The sequence below is a fragment of the Bombus terrestris genome, chromosome 17 (assembly GCF_910591885.1).
Source record: "Bombus terrestris chromosome 17, iyBomTerr1.2, whole genome shotgun sequence".
In the NCBI taxonomy this organism is placed as follows: Eukaryota; Metazoa; Arthropoda; class Insecta; order Hymenoptera; family Apidae; genus Bombus; species Bombus terrestris.
The window spans coordinates 1,069,720-1,090,318 of record NC_063285.1 but is presented as its reverse complement, the minus strand read 5'-3'; the positions used below and the strand labels follow the sequence as shown (position 1 = coordinate 1,090,318).

The window sequence follows — 20,599 nt, the reverse complement described above, 5'->3', positions numbered from 1 at the left end:
GCCTGATTCATAAAAATGTTATCCTTTTCATCTATTTTTTCATCATGGCCTTCACAGAAATCACTTTTCAAATCGCGTATTGTAGTATAGTGGACGAAAGGCCTAAGAGATATCGGGCGAACTATAAACAATGTCGCGTGAAAGCCGAAGTGCCGAAAGACAGTTTCGAATAGTTTCGACATTAATCGAATAGTTTCGCGGAAAAGACCTGCGTGACCCTAACCACAAGCGGTTGCGGAACACGTGCGTGGTGGGGCTAAGACAAGAGACAAAGGGATGCTAGAGGACAAAGACGAATTAACAGTCAGTGTTGGTTGAGAAGCCAGAGAGTGTAAATCGAGAAGTTAGGGAATGCGAATTGCGTTGTCGAGAGAGTGTAGTCCGCGTGTGAGAGAGCGATGGAACCATAGTGACGAGAGTGGCAAATAAACTATTTAGTTGTCATAATTATAATTTATTGTGATTAGCTTACGTTAAACAACCATCGTTTCCTGTTTAACCAACATCTGTTTAATCCATTTATTTTAAATAAACTAATTGTAGTAAAGATCCTACAATATTTTTAAACGCTGTATACGGTAAAAGTTGAGTTGCTGTTATATATAGGAAGAAGTTGTTCAGAATGTTGATGTTCTTAAAAAAACTGATGGTTTCAAAAAGTGCGAGTATTGGACGAAACGGTTTGCAGATTAGTATTTAGCTTACAAAAATAAAACTAGTTAGGTTATCTTAACAATGAAATAGTGTAATTACCTTATGATCTCTGCGAGTAGAAGAAAAATTACACTCTAATCCATGGTCTTTGCAATCTTGACAAAGAGGCCAACCACATTTTTCACAAGCTACTGCAATGCTTTCATTCAAGACCGTGTAACAGCGAAGGCACACAGGAGCGCAATTATACATAGGACCTGCTATCAGAGGTTGATCATCTTTCAAAACAATTTCCCCAACTTTGATATTTCGTGTGGCTATACAATGACGACCCAATAAGGAATCTTCCGCTAACTGTAAAACGAGGTACGTAATTAATTTCGAATTTTTCTTTGCAATTTGCCCAAAGTGGTGTAATAATTAAGATTGGTAGCACGCGAATGACAATGTTTATTGAGATGCTATTGCGCCATGATTATAGTCCGTATACATGTTTATAATACTATTTAATAGATCAATTTCATATTCCTTGTATAATCTTCTAATAGTTCTAGTTTCGTAAAGCTTCGTCTCTCGTATCTCTACGATGTAGTTACATTTACTTTGGATAACGTTAAGCCTTTTATTACCCTCATTTTCATACACTGTTAGAATATCACATTTGTTATTTACGAAACTGAATGTGTATCTAGTAAAGCTGGTATTATCAGCAAACACAAATACTTTAATGTCCATGAATGTTGAGATACCGACTGTGTATAGCGTATATAAAATTACTCTTAAGACACTTTCTTAGAAAATTTCTACGTTTATGTCCGTCTATACTTTCTTATAGAAACATGCCCTGATGGTTTGTAACACAATCTTACATACCATATACTATCGAAGACTTTAGTTAGAAGTGCTAACCAGCATTACTTATCCTCTAGTGCGCGATTCATTTTATTGGGTATTTCGTACATTTGTTGAATGATTGGGGTTAGGTTGGGGTTATTTATTCCTTTACTCAAATTGGTATTGTAACGGATTCTAATTCGTCTGCTTCGTTCTGAGATATTGTGTTTGTGCCTAGTACACGCATATATCGGCAATTAAAGAACGGAATTCCTCTTTGAATTTAATTCACTCTCCTTTGTGGACAGTTATTCGTGAGTCACGCGAACCATCCAGAAAGGTAAGATCGCTAATTGATTTGTTAATTAAATAAACGTCTACACTTGTTATCTGATATAAAGAGACGAACACGTTTTTAATTACACCAAGGAGATTTTTCAAATAGAGATTTAGAACGGTTTTTCACACAAGGTTTTTCATAAGCTTTTAAGCACTCTTATGCCAATTCCGTGTCAGTTCCTCTATAAAATTTATTTTTAAAACATTCATTTATAAAACTCTAGTAATTCTCAAGCGTCATCCGACGAGTATCCTCATCCCAATATAGTATCTTTATCTCTAAAGGCATATTAGCGAATGGCGAATTACAAGACTCGCAAAGTTAGATAAAATTATCTAAGCCAGACGATAGGGTATTTGAATTTGATTCGAGGCAGAACATTTTTTACTAAACATCTTTATAAACAACAAATTATATACAAATAATTGATTTAATATTTGGGTCCTAGTATAATATAATATGGTAATTATGTAATATTTTGCACTCTTTTTTATTTTTATCTCATCGCAGCTTTGGATTCCGAGGTTTTGATGATTTTTGAATCTATTATAAAGATCCACATTTTGCATAACTTTTTCCTGTATATGTAAATATCGGTCAATAACTCCAGAGATATTCGCAAAAAACTATCAGTGAATTTTGCCTATAATTGTGCGGCCGTAACAGCGCACATGACACAATTAGTTGCCGGTCGTCTACAGGGTGGGTCGGACATCGCAGTACGACGGGACAAGGGCTGATTCTACACGAAACAATAAGTCGAAAATATAAAGTAAAATTTTTTCATACGATGCTTCGTTCCTGAGAAAATTGAATTTCAAACTTTGTCAAGTATACTTAAGTACACTTAAGTTGGTTAATTGTAAGTGCCGATTAGGTAAACAATCAACACGAGATTATTATATGCGTGAAAATAATTAAAAAAATGTTAAACAATATTTTCCGGTCCCGCGCCCCACTTTCAAGGAAATGGAGTTTGAATGTATTTAATTACTAGCACGTCTGATACAGGCACATGATATAATTTTATTGAGATATGTGTAATTTTGTGTGCTAGACTAGATTAGCCGCATAATAGTGACACACGTATATGAGTATGCGTGTGTGGAATTATATGCGTGCACAGCGTCTCCATTCCGTTAGTAGTATGGTATAGAAGATGGTGAGACAAAGAGAGTGCTGAGACGCGTGCAAATGTATATCGATGAAGATCTTGTAAATCACATATTAAATAAATGTGAAACTGTTTTGATATCAATTCTAAGTATAATCTAACTGTTCCTATACATTTATTTCGGCGATTAAGATCCACTATTCTCAACAATTTTCTAATTTATTTTTCTGCAAAGAAGGAAGCATCTTAGGAAAAATTTTTATTCTACATTTTTTGCTTATTTTCACATGGAGTTTAAGTTACTGCAATTATTTACTTTTATTCAGTCCGAGAAGTTGTCCAAACTGCTCAATCCAGATTGAAGGATATTCTTTTAAATTTTGCTTTAAAATATTTAAATAACCTTACTTGTCCATGGTATTTCCAATAAAAATAAGCTCGTTTACAGGATATTGTTATTACTTTACCTCCTCGGGGTTTGACAGTTTGGACAATCTTTCTTTCATCAATTCAGTATTTGGTTTTTGCCAAATAACACTGAAAACCATTAAATTTGCTTTCGTCTCAAAACAGTACTTTATCTTAGAACGCAGTATTTTCGTGTACATAACTAATAGTGAATTCCAATCCTTTTTTTTTAATTTAGCAATGCATGTTTCGTCTTGCAACTCTTGCGATTCATATCCAGCAGTTTTAAGTGTCCTTCGAACTGTTATGGGGGTGTATTTCCCCGCTAGACTCACTTTTTACTAATCTAGCTACATTCGAGGATATAGATTTAGGTTCTTTTTTTATTATACTGATTATCTTTCTTTTTCTCAGTCTCCAAGCTTCCGTGGACGTTCGCTTCGTGTGGCATTTGTCACATCTTTTTTACCAAGGAATTATTTAATCGCATTTCTTACGGTAAAACGACTTCTGTTAATAATTTCTCCTACTTCCGAAAAAGATTTTCCTTGCTCATATAAATTTAATGCAGTCTTTCTTTTAACAATTGTTTTTTCATTTGTTTTATTTCCTGTTATTCACATTTTTCTTTTTTTGCGCAAAATATTCTTATTTACTTCAAAATATAACGATCAGTTTGAATGAAGGAACTTGCTGCGACATAACAGGTGTGCCAACAGCGGAAATGTTTCAGTAGAATATACACGTCAGTGGAATTCAAGCAGTAACTTATTTTTCAAGCGTGCCAATACTTTTGCTCCGCTGATCAAAAATTTTTTCCAAAAAAATATTACCGATTTCAAAATGCACTTAAAAGTAAAAAATTATTTTCATTATGTCAGTTATGATCTCTATTTCTATTTAATAATTTAATAATTGAAATAATTTCCATTTCATTTATATCTTATTTGCACACATATGCAACAATAGTGACTATCATTTACTTACTAAATAGCATATTAAATATGTATATTGAAACCTTTTCAATAGAATACTTTCAGTATAATGAAACATTTCAATTCTATATTTATATAATTCAAATTTCAGCAAATTTACATTTAATTGTATTAAATTGTGAGATATTTTGACACAAAGTCACCAAGAACATGTTTTGATAGTGGCCAAATTGAAAAACTTTACTTGTATCTGTGAGAATACAAATTACGCTCAGTGTATTAATAGTATACAGGATAATGGACTTGTATGTATAGCAAGCTCGTTACTACACTCCTCGTCAAAAAAATAGCCCAGGTGTGCTATATTTAATTTCTCAGTGACGCGTGTCAAGTTTTTCGTCTGTACCGTATAATATCAAAACACTATGAGCTCAGAATATACAGTTCGTTGAAAATAATTAAAAATATTATGAGGTTTAGTGTGTAACAAAAAAATTATTTTATTTTAAGAACGAAATGATAGCACACTCTGTTAATATGTTTAGAAATTAGTAGTTCATGATTTATCAACGAGTAAATATTACAGTATAATATTATATAAATTTGTAATTATGTGGGACGTGGAAAAAAATTAAACGAGTCTGTAGAAAAGCAAATTCTTGAACTAAAACTAGCAACAGTTATCAGTAGCAAGTGGTAATATGAAAGAAGAGACGTTTATCACTCCCGTAGACAAGGATGGAACATATATAAATGGTAAGGCACTATCACCTTTCGGCGAAACTTACCAGATCTTTTTGGAGGGAGATTAGACCCCTCCTCAGTTGTGAAAGCGATGTTGAGGGGGCAACAAGAGTTCCTCGCAGTCCGCTCATATTGCGAAAGCGTAAAGCTCGTAAAGGAACGAACAGAGCAGGAGAGGGTGAGAGGCAGAGTTCCGCGCCGAAGAACGACCCTGCGCCGCCCTAGGTGATCATAGGGGCCGACACGCCAAGGAGGGATAGCGTTGAGAGGGATGATCCCTCCTAATGCCCGAACTAACCAAGGAACGACTCCCTCAGACAGGAGAAGACACAAGGAGTGCTCCCGCAGTATTTCGAAAGAGGTCCCGGGGCATTCCAGCTGAGCGTCAGGTGGGGTCCACCGTGGAGATTTAGTAAGTAAAGTCCGACACTACCCCACCGCTGACCAGAAGAATCGAGGGGAGGGTGTCCATGAGGATTTCCCCAGTAACAAAAATATCGAAAGTAGTAAGATGAAGTCGTAAAGTAATACACAATTTCTTTAAAAATGTTGAAGATCATGGTAAAAGGAAAAGTACTGGACGGCTGTCATCGTTATCCGATCGTGATAGGCGAGCAATTTTGCGTGTAGCTTTCAACTCGCAATTAACAACGAAGCAAATAACGGAAAAATCTAATGTTAGTGCGAGTGTTTCAAGTGTTCTTCGAGTTCTACTATCCTGCAAAAATATCAAGTGGCTAAAATTGAAAAAGAAACCTTTGTTAACAACGAAACATAAAGTAGAACGTTTACGCTTTGCAAAAGAATGAATGCATTGGAAAAAGAAATGGAGAAGGGTACTATTTTCAAACGAAAAATATTTAACTTGGATGGTCCTGATGGGTTCCAATATTATTTTCATGACACAAGAAAAGAGACAATGTCAGCAATGCGACGACAAATGGGAGGAAAGAGCGTGATGGTTTGGGCCGGCATCGGTTATTTTGGCAAGACAAGTATCAAGTTCATCGATGGGAGAATGAATAGTGTTCGATACATAAATTTAATCGAAGAACAAATAAATAATCACGCAGAACGCATTTCTGGAACTGATTACATCTTTCAACAAGATACTGTATCTGTACACACATCAAGATTGGTCCAATCATACTTTAATGAAAATAATATATCTATATTGCCGTGGCCCGCACGCTCCTCGGACCTGAATATTATTGAAAATTGCTGGGCAGAACTTGTTCACGGCGTATATGCGAATGGAAAGCAGTATCAACACGTACAAGAATTAAAAAATGCAATTGTACGCGAATGGGATACGTTAAGTCAAAATTATATCCAGAATCTATATAAATCGATGGCAAATCGTACAATAGAAGTAATAGAAAACAAAGGAGGATGTACCCGTTATTAAATAAGTGTATATATTTGATAAGTAATTATTGTTAGTTACAATTTATATTGATTATTATTTTCTTATTGTAAATGTGCTATCATTTTGTTCATAAAATAAATAAAACAATTGTTTTTTGTTTCACATTAAACTTCATAATATTTTTAACTATTCTCAACGAACCGCATATTCTGAGCTCATAATGTTTCGATATTATGCGTTACAGACGAAAAACTTTACACGCGTCATTGAGTAATTAAAGATAGCACACCTGGGCTATCTTCTTGGCGGGGAGTGTAATTTAAAATCCAATCGTTACAATTACTGATGTTAGACAATTAGAAATGGAACTGGGCTATGTATTAATAATATTTTTAATTTTATGTCGCCTTAGAGAAGGCTGTAATATATTCAATATGCTGTTTAATCAGTGAATGCGTTGTTGCATATGTGTAAAAATAAAATACATATAAGATAAAAATTATTTGATACTTTTCAGCGCTTTTCGAAGTCGGCGAGATTTTTCTCTTACAGAGCGTTTGTGACAAAAAGTCTTTTATATGACATTTTTTCGTGAAGCGAAATTCGATATTAAAAATCTAACGTAAAATACCTTCTGCTGTCATTAATAAGGCGGTAACTTATTTCTACCTAATTGTTATTTATTTCAATTCTTATCTTTTATTAATTAATGAAAAATAGCAAATAATAGGCTGTCTTGTCCCGATTTTCCGAATATTATATAGTAAACAGTGATAGATATGCTCGAAAATGTATCCGTAGAAAAATGTTTCCTGCGATGAAAGCAGGAGTTGAAGCCTATATTAAGAAACGAGATTTCAAAGTTAGTTAGAAACTAGTGAACAAGTAATTCTTCGCAATGACAACAGTTAACATTGCACAAATTTGAGAAATTTTGCATGCGGGACCGATCGGCAAGCTTCTATCTTTTGACGATGCAAAAGGTTTCATTCCGATAACGCAACCTGTATTTTCGAGCTATCGCGGGGAGACGCGGTCGTTAGAATACGCGACAACGGGAGTCGTAAATTCCCGTTACGATTGCAATAATCGACACCACGAATAGTTCGATCCCCTGATTTCGGTTAGGATAATAGGGGTGATTCAGTTAGTATAACACTGTGGTTCATAGAGTTAAAGTAGATATATTTCCAACACTTTATACAATCACACAAGTAGTAACGCCGTTGGTTAAGATACAGATAATGAAGAGAAGGATTATTCTTAGATGAGAGAGTGATAGGAGCTGTCGGACTTGTGGGCACCGCGAGAGATGATGGAAACTCTTAGAGACGTAGGAACGGTGAGAGTTGTAGGAAATGCAGGAACTCTAGACACCGTGAGAGCCGAAGAAATACTCTGATGTTCGTTCTGATGTGATTACGGAGGAAAGCTCGGTATGGGTGTGCCCTTTGAACGAAGAATGCGGATTCGTTGCTTACATGTTTAATTAGGAAAGGTGAGGACAAGGATCCGCGCAATCCATTGGCTAAGACGTTAACGCCTGAAGATGGGAGATGTAAGCATCCCATCGGCATGACTCATGGGAAAATCCAGACATTTCTATTCTATAAATGCCTGGTTTTCCCTATCATATAATTACCAGTTTTTCCCGTTATAAATACCAGCTTTCTCCGTAATCTTTAAACACTCTCAATAAACCTAATGACTTGTTTAAGTGCCACAGATAAACCCAAAATACTTGCATGATTCAAGGTTCCTGCAAGCTAATGAGACTCGGTTTATGGTGGGCCTTAGGTTTATTGAGGGTTTCTCTAACGACGCTTGGGCCTTTACGGTTAGACAATAGAAGACGTCGCGCGGACCTCTTCACGCGACGTAACACAACCCAATCCTGAATAATCGATGAACATACACAAAAAGTGGGTTTTTGCAAAAAAGATGTAATTTTGTAATTTTACTTTAATTTTACTTTACTTTAATTTACTTTACTTTATTTTAATATACGATGTATACTTGAATTTCTTATAACTGGGTACTACAAAACACAGAAAATTTTAATTCGGCATATGAAAAAATGTTAAATTCAAAATTTGTTACGTTTAACATTCGCCTTTTTCCCAAGATCCTTTAAATGTTATATACTCGTATATATACTTTATAAATTTTATAACAGTATCATTGTTAAAAATATGATAATAAAAATTTGTTTAAAATATGTAATGTCGTTAAAAATTTAGTAAAACTCTGACATTACAGTTCCAGAATTAATAATTATAAAAGAAAATTGGTTAAACTTGAGAAAGTCGTACAAGAGTAATAAATAAATTAGAATCAGAAGTATTCAATTATTTAATGTCTTATCTTCAAATTTTAATTAATACGACAATTAATTGGATAATTAATACGACTCAGACTTAATATAAATTTGGAACAATTGTAAATTATATTTATACCAAACTATCCTTTGTACATAATTAGCTTCAATAAGGAATTGGTACATTTCAATGAATCGTCGCACGCTATTCAAACGTCTAAATATATCGTGTGATATTGCCACATCAGCTACCACTGCGTAGCTTCTGAAAAATCTGCACGTAAACTTATCTTTTCATTAGCATTTAAGAAAAGGTTATTACATTCACAGGACAGTTTTACAGAAATTAATAAATACACCATCATATTTTGATATAATTTGGTGCCAATTTTGGTACGGTTCTTGAATATAGTTTTCCTGTTTCAGAATAAAAAGAAAAACTAAGAGCCTCTTTTCTTAAATCCGCCATGTATCACTGTGTTAAAATGCATCGGCTTTTGTTAACAATTTCTCTACAATTATGTGATAAATCCATTCCAGATTTTCCGCAAGGGTATCTTATACCCCAAATTACGAAAATTTCGTTCCAAAATTGAGAGTAGTCTTGAATTTTGAGCCTTACCTAACAACTACTTCAGGTAGCACTGGAACTTGAATTTCTTTCAAATTCCGGCTAAGGTTCTAACCTTATAAATAAGACAACCTTAACCAAAATAATGCATTGACTTTAGGCGATGAAAACCATACTTAAATCAAAAACCACGTTCTAATTGTGATAAATAATGTTCAAACATAGTGTACAAACTTTATAACGCATAAGGAACAATTTTACAAGGCATAATAAATTTGATTACATTAAAGTAATCTTGCTTTTTCTTCTAAGAACTAAACTTAATATAATATAATTATGTAATTGAATTTATAGGCTAGAAAATATTAGATTAGTACGAAAACTACTAACCTTAAAACTTTTACAAGCTTTTGCGTGATTCCTCCAATCCTCTTTCTGATGTTGCTTACTGCAGTAATACACATTTCCACAGGCACTACATTTATGAATTGCATTTTTCCCGCAAATCGCACAAGTAGTCTGAGATTCCATTGTTAAAACTTGTAACAATCTCATTTACAAAAATGCATATATTACATACGTTGTGGTAAAAATGATTCATATGTTCTTAATTACTTTAATATTATTTTGTGTGCTAACATTTTTTATTTATAGTAACAGAGATTTAAATAATTAAATTATAAATTCTCGTTATAAAATAATAATTTGAAAATATAGAAATTCCAATAATATTTCGAATTAGTATGATATATTTAATACATACTATGACGAAAGAAAAAATTTAATATTGCAAGTAAAACAAATTTTCCATAAAAATAATAGATATTTTTTCATTTTCATCACAGTTTGATTAAGTTACATATTCACGTATAATATTGTCAATTAAGCGATTAAAATATATAGCCTAAAAAATAGATGAAGGAAAAATATAATTTAATTATAGAAAAATTTGTTAATATGAAGTCGTTAGAAGTGGGATATGAATATAAAAGAGATGTATTTTGAATATAAAAATGCACAAAATTTAATGAAACACACGGTATTGTGATTAACCGTGCAATTAAAAGCATCATCCTATTGAAAAAAGAAATGAAGGAAGAAAAAAGTTTGAGATTTCAAAACTTACCACAAATAACTTTTTAATCGTAAGAACTCGAACAAAAAATTTTTAAATATCTTCTTTCATTTAATAAATTTCATTCACTTATAACTATTATGTACTTTTATAATAAGTTTTATATAACATAAAATTTAAATAGAAGTTTAGCTCACATATATTCTGTTATAAATTAAAAGTACGAAGTGATTCATTAAATTCTGAAAAAAGAAGTAATATTAAATTATGTGGGGTTTAAAAAGTATTAGTATTGAAAAAGTAGCTATGTAAAAATAATTGAAACAAATATACATTTAGTCGAAAAAGTAATTTAAAAATTGTACAACACACGACGCGATAAGCTATTTTGTTATTTAAAACAAGAAGCGTCCGCTTTTGCACGATGATATAGACTAACTAAGCGTATTGCTTGAGAGGAAGTTGATTTCCAGAATAGAATCTATTTAGAGAAGAGCAACAGTACTTGTGCCTAGACATGTACGCAAGTAATTATATGCCTAGGTATAATGCGTGTAGCATAGTACATCTACACATCTTAACATCAATCCATATTTCTAAAACATTTTCAATATGGAGAACATTGAATGATTTACACATGCAAAGATAAATAATAATTTTATAATGGAATCTATGTATTAAAAAAATATATAAAATCGCGCGCTTCTTATTTCTTTTTTTTTTCTTTTTCAGCACGTTGCGTATTTCCAACTTTATTGTTAGAAAATAGATGTGTGTGAAAAATGAAAGAGAGAAAGACAAAAAGAAAACGCCACGAGACGAGCGCATTGCGTATGTGTTGAATGAATGAATATGCAATAAAACGAATTCATTCCAGTTTGAGATGTATAAGAGAATAGAGCGGTGTACGTTAATACTTTGTTATTTTGTTACACATAAATCTTATGTTTAATAAAACGTTATATATTATTACTTTAACATTCATAAACCATTAATTTTATAAATTAGATATAGTAGCAGAGTAAATCTTCAGCTAAAGAATTAAAAAAATTAAAATCCTCTGGGAGTATATGCATTATGTTTACTTTAAACTATATTTTACGTGCTTTTAAGTACCTATTTGCTCTTCATAGCTTTGAAAATCGAAAAAGATTAGCTAGCTACCTTTCTAAGCTAGATTATACTATTACATTATAGCATTATACTATTGAGAGACTTTATACTTTTTCGAATAATTTAATGATGTTTCCGAATGATAACGAAAAATTTAATAAAAGTTAAAATAACAAATGAAATATTTGAATTAAATAAGTATTTATATCGAAATACTACGTATAAGTATAAAAGTTGCGAAAAAGATATTTGTCATGGCGGTGATTCTACATCTCTGAATCGCTAGAGATCTGCAAAAAGGACAGTCGCAAAATTGACTCTTATCTTGCAATAAAAGGTGAAACTTATTATTACATCTTATTCTACTCATCGCAAGGATAAAGAGTCTCAAAGGAACCATGGATTGCAGCTCAACTGTCAACTGGGGAAAAAAAGGTTACAGTTTTATTAATTATATATGAAGTGGTATGTCGTGATAGGTGTAGAAGGAATGCTCAGATGTTTCAACAAAAAACGTTTATTAACTTAACAACTGACGTCCAATAACAACAAGCAACAAACACAATTAACAATTAACAGTTAGTGCGCTTGGTAACGATCAGTGCTTAACGCAGGTTATAAGAAGTAGAACGCTCGTATCACGTAATCCTTCGCACTTCGCAGCTCGGGGCAGACTGAATCTCTTTGATTCAAAAGCCACGCTGCTTCATTTCTTTGTTAGCCATCGATATCGCGCGCGTTTGTTTAGAAGTCCGCGTCGACTGTCACGTGTGCGGTCTTCCGAAAGTTCGGCGAAGGAGCCGTAGGGATATCGATGACACCTAAGGCTCGTCGGCATAGCGCTTTTAAGATAAAGCGCCTCGTGCCGCGAAACCGTTGGAAATTTCCGAGGTCGAGTGTCGCCACATATATTTGTCGGATTGAAGTCAGGATTATGGAGATGGGCGTTTAATGAATTTTCATTAGAATTAGCCATTGTCGTGATACAACGAAGAGTTTATTAGCACAGGCTTATTAACAAGATTAAGCACTCGTAGCACTAGTGATAATGACCTTAGGTTCAAACGAATCCGCGGTCACAGGATGATAAACGTATGTTCTCGCACAGTTCAAGTCTAACTCTTTGTTAACTAGATGTGAGGTATTTACTGGTTGTAAGGTGGCACTGTCATTCGTCGATGAGATCGTACGAAAGAATGAATCTCCGTCTCGACGATGCCGTCGAGGAGAACTATAATGGGTGTGTCTAAGGACATGAGATCCTCGGATTCGTCAACGAAAGCTTTCGTTCCAAAGGTGAGGGAAATGAGCGCTGTCGCTAATTGGTCGATCTCCATATCGGCGTTTTGAAAGAGATGCTGGCCGCCCTTAAGGGGAGGTTGTTGACGGGGGCATCGTTCGTGGAAGATAGGCTTCTCCTATCTTCCCGTAGTTGCGACAACGACTGTTTGTCTAAATGAAGAACTTTGCTTGACTAAATCTTAAGATTTATTGCGGGTCCTCACGTTAGCTAAACATACTGCAGAGGTATATTGACATCTGGAGATCATCTTACCCGAAGGATAGGATCTGCGTGTGGCGAGCCACGGAACAGAAACCTTTGAAATATTTACTGCCACGTGTCGCTACGGCTATTTCTTTTAAGGAGAGGTATAGAGTTACTCTGTGCCTTTGTTAGATAAAACGTTCATCCCTTTGACTGCGGCTACGTTCGGCGACTAATTGTCGCCTCGAGTCCAAGCTCATGATCATAAATCTCGAACAATCGGAGCGACATTTGTTTATGCTAAGTTACAGAGTTACGGTATTCCCGCGAATCCAAGGAGGAGTTCCGGTGTTCTTTCATCTCCGACACGGCCATTCTGACTATCACACGTCCTCGGGTGTAGCTACAATATTGAGTTTTCTTAACGTTAGTCTCGGTACAATTAACATTGTTTACAATTTATCTTAATGTCTAAATAAGCTGAGGGTCCAGTGTAACAACAAAATTTTGTTCGGAGGTTTGATAACCAAAGGAATAGAAGAGAACATGAATTAGTAACGTTGTAATTAGTATTGGAAGTGCTAGTTGCATCCTGTGGGTTATCAGTCGGGTCATAACGGCGAAATGGACCAGTCTCGATTTCGTACCCCAATGGATCTCGTTTTTCTAGATCGCACGACCGCACCAAACTTCGTAACACTGTAGCTCATGGTGCGCGTGAACACATCACTTGCCCCTTAGTCGAGCTTCATAACACTATAGCTCATGGTGCGCGTGAACACATCACTTGCCCCTTTACCGAGCTTCATAACATACTCCGTAAGGTGCTACGGTCTTTGTGCTAAGGATCTTCCGAGATCGAGGTACTCATGTCGTCGTGGTCACTGTTATTGCCGTCACTACCGACGTCCAACTCAGCGGGAACGCGACTGTCCGGCATTTTTCTTAATCTGTCGTGACTGTCTTTATACGATCGTTTGCCGTTAGCGTTTTTAGAATATATCTATCTCCTTCCAAAATCTCGGTTATTACAAATGGACCCTTGAATTTCGGCTCTAGCTTGGTTTGGTTTCTTTCCTCGTTCTTGCGTAGTACGAAGTCGCCGAGGTTAAACCTAACCACTTTAGCTTTGTTCCTATCAAATCTTTCTTTATCGTATTGGGCGTTACTTTCTATGTTCTGTACGGCCTGCTGTCTTACATCGGAGATATCGACTTCTTTTTCTTCGATATTGTCGGGTAGCAATAGGTCATACGGTCTCGCCGATCTACCGATTAGTAGTTGTAAAGGGCTCGAATTAGTCACGCGGTTGACGGTGCAGTTCAACGCTAGCTGCATTTCCCCAATCGCGTCTTGCCACGGCCGCCCGGTCGTCTCTACTGTCGTGAACATGTTTTTCAACGTGCCCATAACACGTTCTACTTGTCCGTTAGCCCTACTGGCACCGGTCGCTATCAAGTGAACTTTAATTCGTTTGCTTTCGCAGAACTCGCGAAATTCTTTACCCGTAAAACACCTTCCCTGGTCCGCTATTATCCGACAGGGACTCCCGAATAAAAATATAGCGGATTTAAGCGCTTTAATGGTGTTAAGAGAATCTATCCTACGAGTATGATGCAGGTATACGAATTTAGTGAAGGCGTCGATCAACACAATGACGTACTCCTTCGAATCGCTTTTACCACTCAGCTTGCCCGTTATATCCATGTGGACCGTGTGCCAAGGTATGCTGGCCTTGGGTATGGGATGTAGTTCGGCTTGTATCTTACCTGAACTAGCCTTCGAAACTCTACAAGCATGGCAGTTCTCTACGAACTTGCGAACGTACTTCGCCATTCCTTCAAACCAGTAATACTCGTACAGTTTCTCGAGCGTCTTATCCCAACCCAAGTGCATAATTGACTGATGCACATGGTTAATAACGGACCACCTAAACCCTCTTGGAACAATAGGTAAACTGAAAGTCCTGCCTCTTCTTTGAATTTTCCGGTAGAGAGTACCGGACCGTAATTCGTAAGAATTCGCGATGTCTTCCGCGAGTTCATCATTTTGCAACTTTTCGACGATTCCCGAAATTTGGGGGTCACGACGTTGTTCGGCTAGTAGCCAGTCTTCCGAAATTTCGGCCAGATTAACCATTTTCTCTTTGATTTTGTCGAATCTAATAGGGTCAACGCCTGTGGGATTTCGCGAAAAGAAATCTACGTGGGCCATTCGCTTGCCCTTCCGATACACAATGTCGAAGGTAAACGTTTGAAAGTAATCCCACCACCTGTGTACCCTGTCATTCAAATGTACTTTGCTCTTAGACGCCTTTAATGAATTGCAGTCCGTGATAACAAGAAATTCCCGTCCGTGCAGGTAGTGGCGAAAATGTTTTATGGCGTTTACAACAGCTAATGTTTCGAGTTCATAAGAGTGATATCTGGATTCCGTGAGGCTGGTTCTTTTACTATAGTACTCCACTACTCGATTTTTACCTTCCACCTTGTGCATCAAAATAGCCCCAAATCCTTCGGAGCTAGCATCGGTATGTAATTCTATTGGGTAATTGGGGTCAAATAGCATTAACACCGGTGCGTCGGTCAAAACGGAGATTACCTCTTGTCTTATTTTTTCGTGCCTGTCCGCCCATGTTATATTTTTACTGCCGGACGTAAGCGCGTATAAGGGTTTTAACAATTGTGATAATTTAGGGATGAACTTCCGAAAGTACGAGGCTAGCCCTATGAACTGCCTGAGCTGTGTGACGGTCGTCGGCGCGGGTAGGGAGCTTAAGGCATATACTTTACCCTGGTTGGGACGGACTTCTCCGTTCTGGATTACGTATCCCAAATAGAGTATCGACGTCTTCAGGAAAGAGCACTTAGAAAAGTTAAACGAAAATCCGGCGTGTACAAGGGTACTTAACACGATGTCCAACCTCTCTAAGGCTTGATCTATTGAGTCGGCAATAATTAGGATGTCATCCAAATAGACAACGACGTAGGAATACGCAAGGTCGCCCAGGGCATTGAAAATGGCCCTCTGAAAAACGGACGGTGCATTTTTCAATCCGAACGGCATCGTTACGTACTCGTACTGCCCGTCGGGTGTAACGAACGCCGTGTATTCCGCCGAATTGGGGTGTATAGGAATTTGGTGGAACCCGCTGGCCATGTCCAGGCTAATGAAGTATTTCGCCGTTTGTAACCTCTCGATTTGGTCCGCTATAAGAGGTAGGGGGTACCGATCCGCGACCGTATTCTTATTTAACGCTCGAAAATCTACGCACAATCTATCCGAACCGTCCTTTTTCTTCGCGAGTAGCATGGGGCTCGCGAACGGCGAATTGCTAGGTCTTACAATGTTAGCTCTGAGTAGTTCGCTGATTCGCGCTCGTACGATTCTCCGCTCTTCCTCGCTAAGTCTATAGGGGCTTCTTTGGACGGTGATGTTAGGGTCGATCAACCGTATTTCTAATTGGCCCGTATTTACGCGGTTACGTGGGAAACCCGTGATGAACGAGTTTTTGAATCTGTCGAGAATAGAAATCAATCGGTCTTTATCGTCGCCGAGTACCTCGGTGTCTACATCATTGAGATCGATCGCAGGTTCGGCGATATTATTACAGACATTAACCGTTTTCGACTTACAAATATCGAGGCTATTGCGCGTCATGTGTACGTCGAAGCTGTCACGTAAAGATAAAGAGAAATTTTATTAGGAAGGAGAACACTTTATTCTTATTTCGTTTATACAAGTATAAGACACTTCTGAGCTCTAGGCGTGACCGTTCGAGACTGAGGCTCTTACAATATTTTTTACTTTCGGTGACATCTGTTTCTTCTTTTGTTTTTCATCCTTCATCATCCCCACCACCCTGCAGGCGCACGCGACCGCTGCCACGCTTCCAGAACATTCGGTGGAAGGACCGTTAGGACACAGATGAACCCTCAGGCACTCCGGCAATATACATTGTCGCCAAGGTCGCCATGTGTAATGTTCAAGTATCGGCTGTCTGGAGAATGTTTAGAAGTGGTCGCCTAAGGTGACATCAGGGCAAAAGAGTTTGGGGTTACAGTGTCCTGGTCTCTGACGTGATTTACGTTACATACCCCCCTCCTTAGATTGATTTTGGTCCTCCAAAATCTTAGTGTTTCTTCAGGATTGTTTTATGGACTAAATGGTTAAAAGTGTGTTTTCTTCTTTGTCTTAATCAACAAAACAAAACAAAAACAAAATGCATAACAGCTACTTATGAAGAAGGTGAAGACCGTCCTGGAAAATAAGGTTTAATACGATTACCATGTATTTTCCTAATCGAGTCATTCACCATTATTTCGTAATAAGGGGTTTTTACTTTTTCAATGGTGTATGGCCCTAGCCATTCAGTATCTAACTTGTGTTTTTTATGATCATTATGAACTAATATCAAATCTCCTTCTCTAAAAATGGATTGAGGTTTAATAATTTTTTTTCTTTGATCTCTTTGGTATCTTTGTTTACTCTTCATTAGAGTTTCCCTGGCTTTAAGTAGCTTGGCATCCCATTCTCGTTTCCTGAAGCTGACCTCATCAGCGTACGTTCTTTGCGGATTTTGGGATATGGTAGATGGGAGATTGGCCTTGTGTCCAAATGTTAGTTCGAAAGGGGTATATCAAGTGGCATCATGAACCATAGTGTTATATGCTAGACACACAAAATTTAGGTTTTGATCCCATTCTGTTTCATTATCGTTTTGTATAGCTTCTAACATGTCGGATATTACAGCATGTGTTCGTTCTAGGCTTCCGTTGGATTGTGGATGGAATGAGGTGGTTTTTATGTGTTTGATCCTAAATGCTTCTTCGTATCGTTGCATTAGCTCGCTAATGAAACTTTGTCCTCTGTCAGTTAATATACGTTTCGGTGCGGAGAATATATAAATGTAATGATTCAGTAAAGCATTCCAGATTGATTGGGTCTGTTGTGTTTTTAGGGGCACAAGTATTAAATATTTGGTTAGTTCATCGTGTATAGAGAGAATGTATTGGTTTCCTATCTTGGTCTTTTTCAACGGGCCTATCACATCCATAGCGATTTTGTCGTTAGATTCTAACGGGGTGTCGGTTATCTGTGGTTCCTCCTTTCCTCTTATCCGAGTAGTCTTTGATGTTTGACATGTCGCGCAAGTTCCTATTCTGCCTTTTATTCTGTCTATTAGATGTGGGATATCATATTTGCCTCGGATTCTGTCGTACGTCTTTTGTATTCCGGGATGTCCTACCAAGTCATGATTTTCTTTTAGTACTTGTTCTATTTCCTCTTCGCTTAAACTCTGTATTGGTTCGTAAGCAAATTCTATGTCGTCGCGTTGGTCATTGAAAAATAAAAGAAATCTTTTTATGTGTGCTTTGTCTTGTGCGTTTAAGTTATTGTCTCCTATTCCTATCTTTCTATTTGTTTTAAGTATGTCTGATATTTTCTGTAACCATACGGTTTCGTCATATGGGCCCAGATATGGTTTTGTTAATTGGAAAAAGTTGTCTTTGTTAGATGTTAGTTTCAATAATTTTGGTATTTCTTCTGATTTTTCCCAGTCTCTGAATTGTCTTAATAAAACGTCAGTTTGTGTTATCGCGTGTACTCTGGATAGGGTGTCAGCGGCTACGTTTTCCTTTCCTTTTACGTACTCTATATCGTATTCGTATTCCTCTAATCTCAATCTCCATCGAATCAATCGACTAGAGGGGTCCTTGCAGTTGTGCAGCCATTTAAGGGCTTGGTGGTCTGTTTGAATTTTGAATTTGCGGCCTAATAAATATTGCCTAAATCTTCTAACTGCCCAAACGATGGCCAATAATTCTTTTTCCGTCGTAGTATAATTTCGTTCAGGGGGGTTTAATGTCCTTGAAATGAAGCAACAAGGGTGTCCATCTTGTGAAAGGATGGCTCCTAGACCTTCATTACTGGCGTCCGTTGTTAACGTAAATGTTTTCGTATAGTCGGGGTATTTTAGTACCGGTGCTTGGCATAGTCTTTCTTTTAATGTATCGAAGCTAAGTTGTGTTTTGTCAGTTCAGTGGAATTGTATGTCTTTCTTAGTTAGTTCCGTTAACGGTTTGGCAATTTTCGAGAAATTCCTAATAAATTTTCTATAGTATCCGGCTAACCCAAGGAACGATTTTACATCCGTAGGATTTTTGGGTAGTTTGAAGTTCTTTACTGCTTCTATCTTTTCAGGGTTAGGTTTTACTCCGTTTGCTGTCACTAAGTGTCCTAAATATTCCAATTCGGGTTTTAGGAATTCACATTTATCCGGTTGTACTTTTAGACCTACTTCCCTGAGTCTTTGGAGTATAATGGCTAAGTTTTTATTATGTTCCTCTATCGATTGCCCGAATATAATGATATCATCGAGATAGACGAAACAATGATTATTAATTAAACCTCTTAACGCGGTGTCCATCATTCTTTGAAAGGTAGCGGGTGCGTTCTTGAGCCCGAATGGCATTCTGTTATAGTGGAAGTGTCCTTGTGGTGTGCTAAATGCAGTGTACTTCCTCGAATTCTCATCCATGGGTATTTGGTGGAATCCCGAGGATAAGTCTAAAGCGGAGAAATATTTTGCGTTTCCTAGTTGCGATAGTATATCGTCAATGTCGGGTAATGGATATGCGTCTTGGTCCGTTAATTCGTTTAACTTCCGAAAGTCAATCACTATTCGCCACTTTTGTTTCCCCGACGCGTCGATTTTCTTTGGGACGACCCAGACGGGAGAGTTATAGGGAGAGTCGGAGGGTTCTATAATCTTTTTGTCTAACATTTCCGTCATTTGTTTGTTTATTTCGATTTTATGGTATTCGGGAGGACGGTAGGATTTTACGTTGATGATTTTATCTTCTTTCAATGTAATGGAATGTTTAGCAAGAGATGTACACGGTAATGTTTCACTGTCTAAATTAAATACATCCATGTAATAGAGAAGAATCTTTTCTATAGGTTCTCTGAGAGGTTTTTCTATGTGCGATAGTCGAATCGAAGATTTGAATTTTTGGATTTGATCTATGGTATTTGTATTTTCGATAATGTTAGAAACTTGAATTGCGGACTTACCACCATTGATAAAGCACACTGGCGTTGGCTTCCCTTCGAGGTATACAATTTTTTGAATGGTTTCTCCTGGTGCAAGGGTTGGTTCTTGTTGCAGCAGAAGGGTGTTGTTATCTAATTTCAATGTTTCGTTGGAGAGTTCGAATCGATATTGATTCAAACCGGGTAAGCCTAATACGCCATCTTCTATAATTGGGAAATCGTCATCTATTAAAGAGAAGTCTATCTTTTTGTCGAACAAATTCAATTTGACTTTGGAATTAGATTCGTATTCGGAATGTCCCATGGAGAATTTCTTTGTGTCTGGTATTGTTGTCTTTCCTGGGTAGCATCTTTGTTTAAGCAAGTTGATTCCTGCCCCGGAGTCAACGAGAAATCGCAATCCTGGTCGTCCTGGTAATTGTAATAGTATTGTGGGTAATCTTCCTGAGGTAGCATTGTTAATTCTGATTGTTCTTGAACGTGGTTTATTCCTGGAGGGGCTTTTCTTTGAGGCGGTATCGGAAAATTTTGGCATTGATTTGGAAGGTGTCCCAATCGATTGCATTTGGGGACATTTCGCTTG

The 20,599-nt window shown here is 36.8% G+C and overlaps 1 protein-coding gene and 1 non-coding gene across 3 annotated transcripts in view; one reads left to right on the top strand and one right to left on the bottom strand.

The window, feature by feature from the left end:
• LOC110120155 (SET domain-containing protein SmydA-8-like) overlaps positions 1 to 11,069 on the bottom strand; it is a 56,233-nt gene extending 45,164 nt beyond the window's left edge. The window contains exons 1-4 of one of the 2 annotated variants that reach the window (XM_048413651.1): positions 10,695 to 11,069; positions 10,413 to 10,603; positions 9,677 to 9,836; positions 754 to 1,008 (exon numbers count right to left, since the gene is read on the bottom strand). In XM_048413651.1, coding sequence (XP_048269608.1) covers positions 754 to 1,008; positions 9,677 to 9,817 — 396 coding nt within the window. In that variant the 5' untranslated portion in view covers positions 9,818 to 9,836; positions 10,413 to 10,603; positions 10,695 to 11,069. Of the gene's footprint in view, positions 1 to 753; positions 1,009 to 9,676; positions 9,951 to 10,412; positions 10,604 to 10,694 lie in introns of those variants that run through there. The other variant, XM_048413650.1, reaches the window with a different exon arrangement.
• Positions 4,980 to 5,084, top strand: LOC125386827. Its single transcript, XR_007227266.1, has one exon. It is a non-coding gene; the product is annotated as a U6atac minor spliceosomal RNA (small nuclear RNA).
• Positions 11,070 to 20,599: the final 9,530 nt, after the last annotated feature.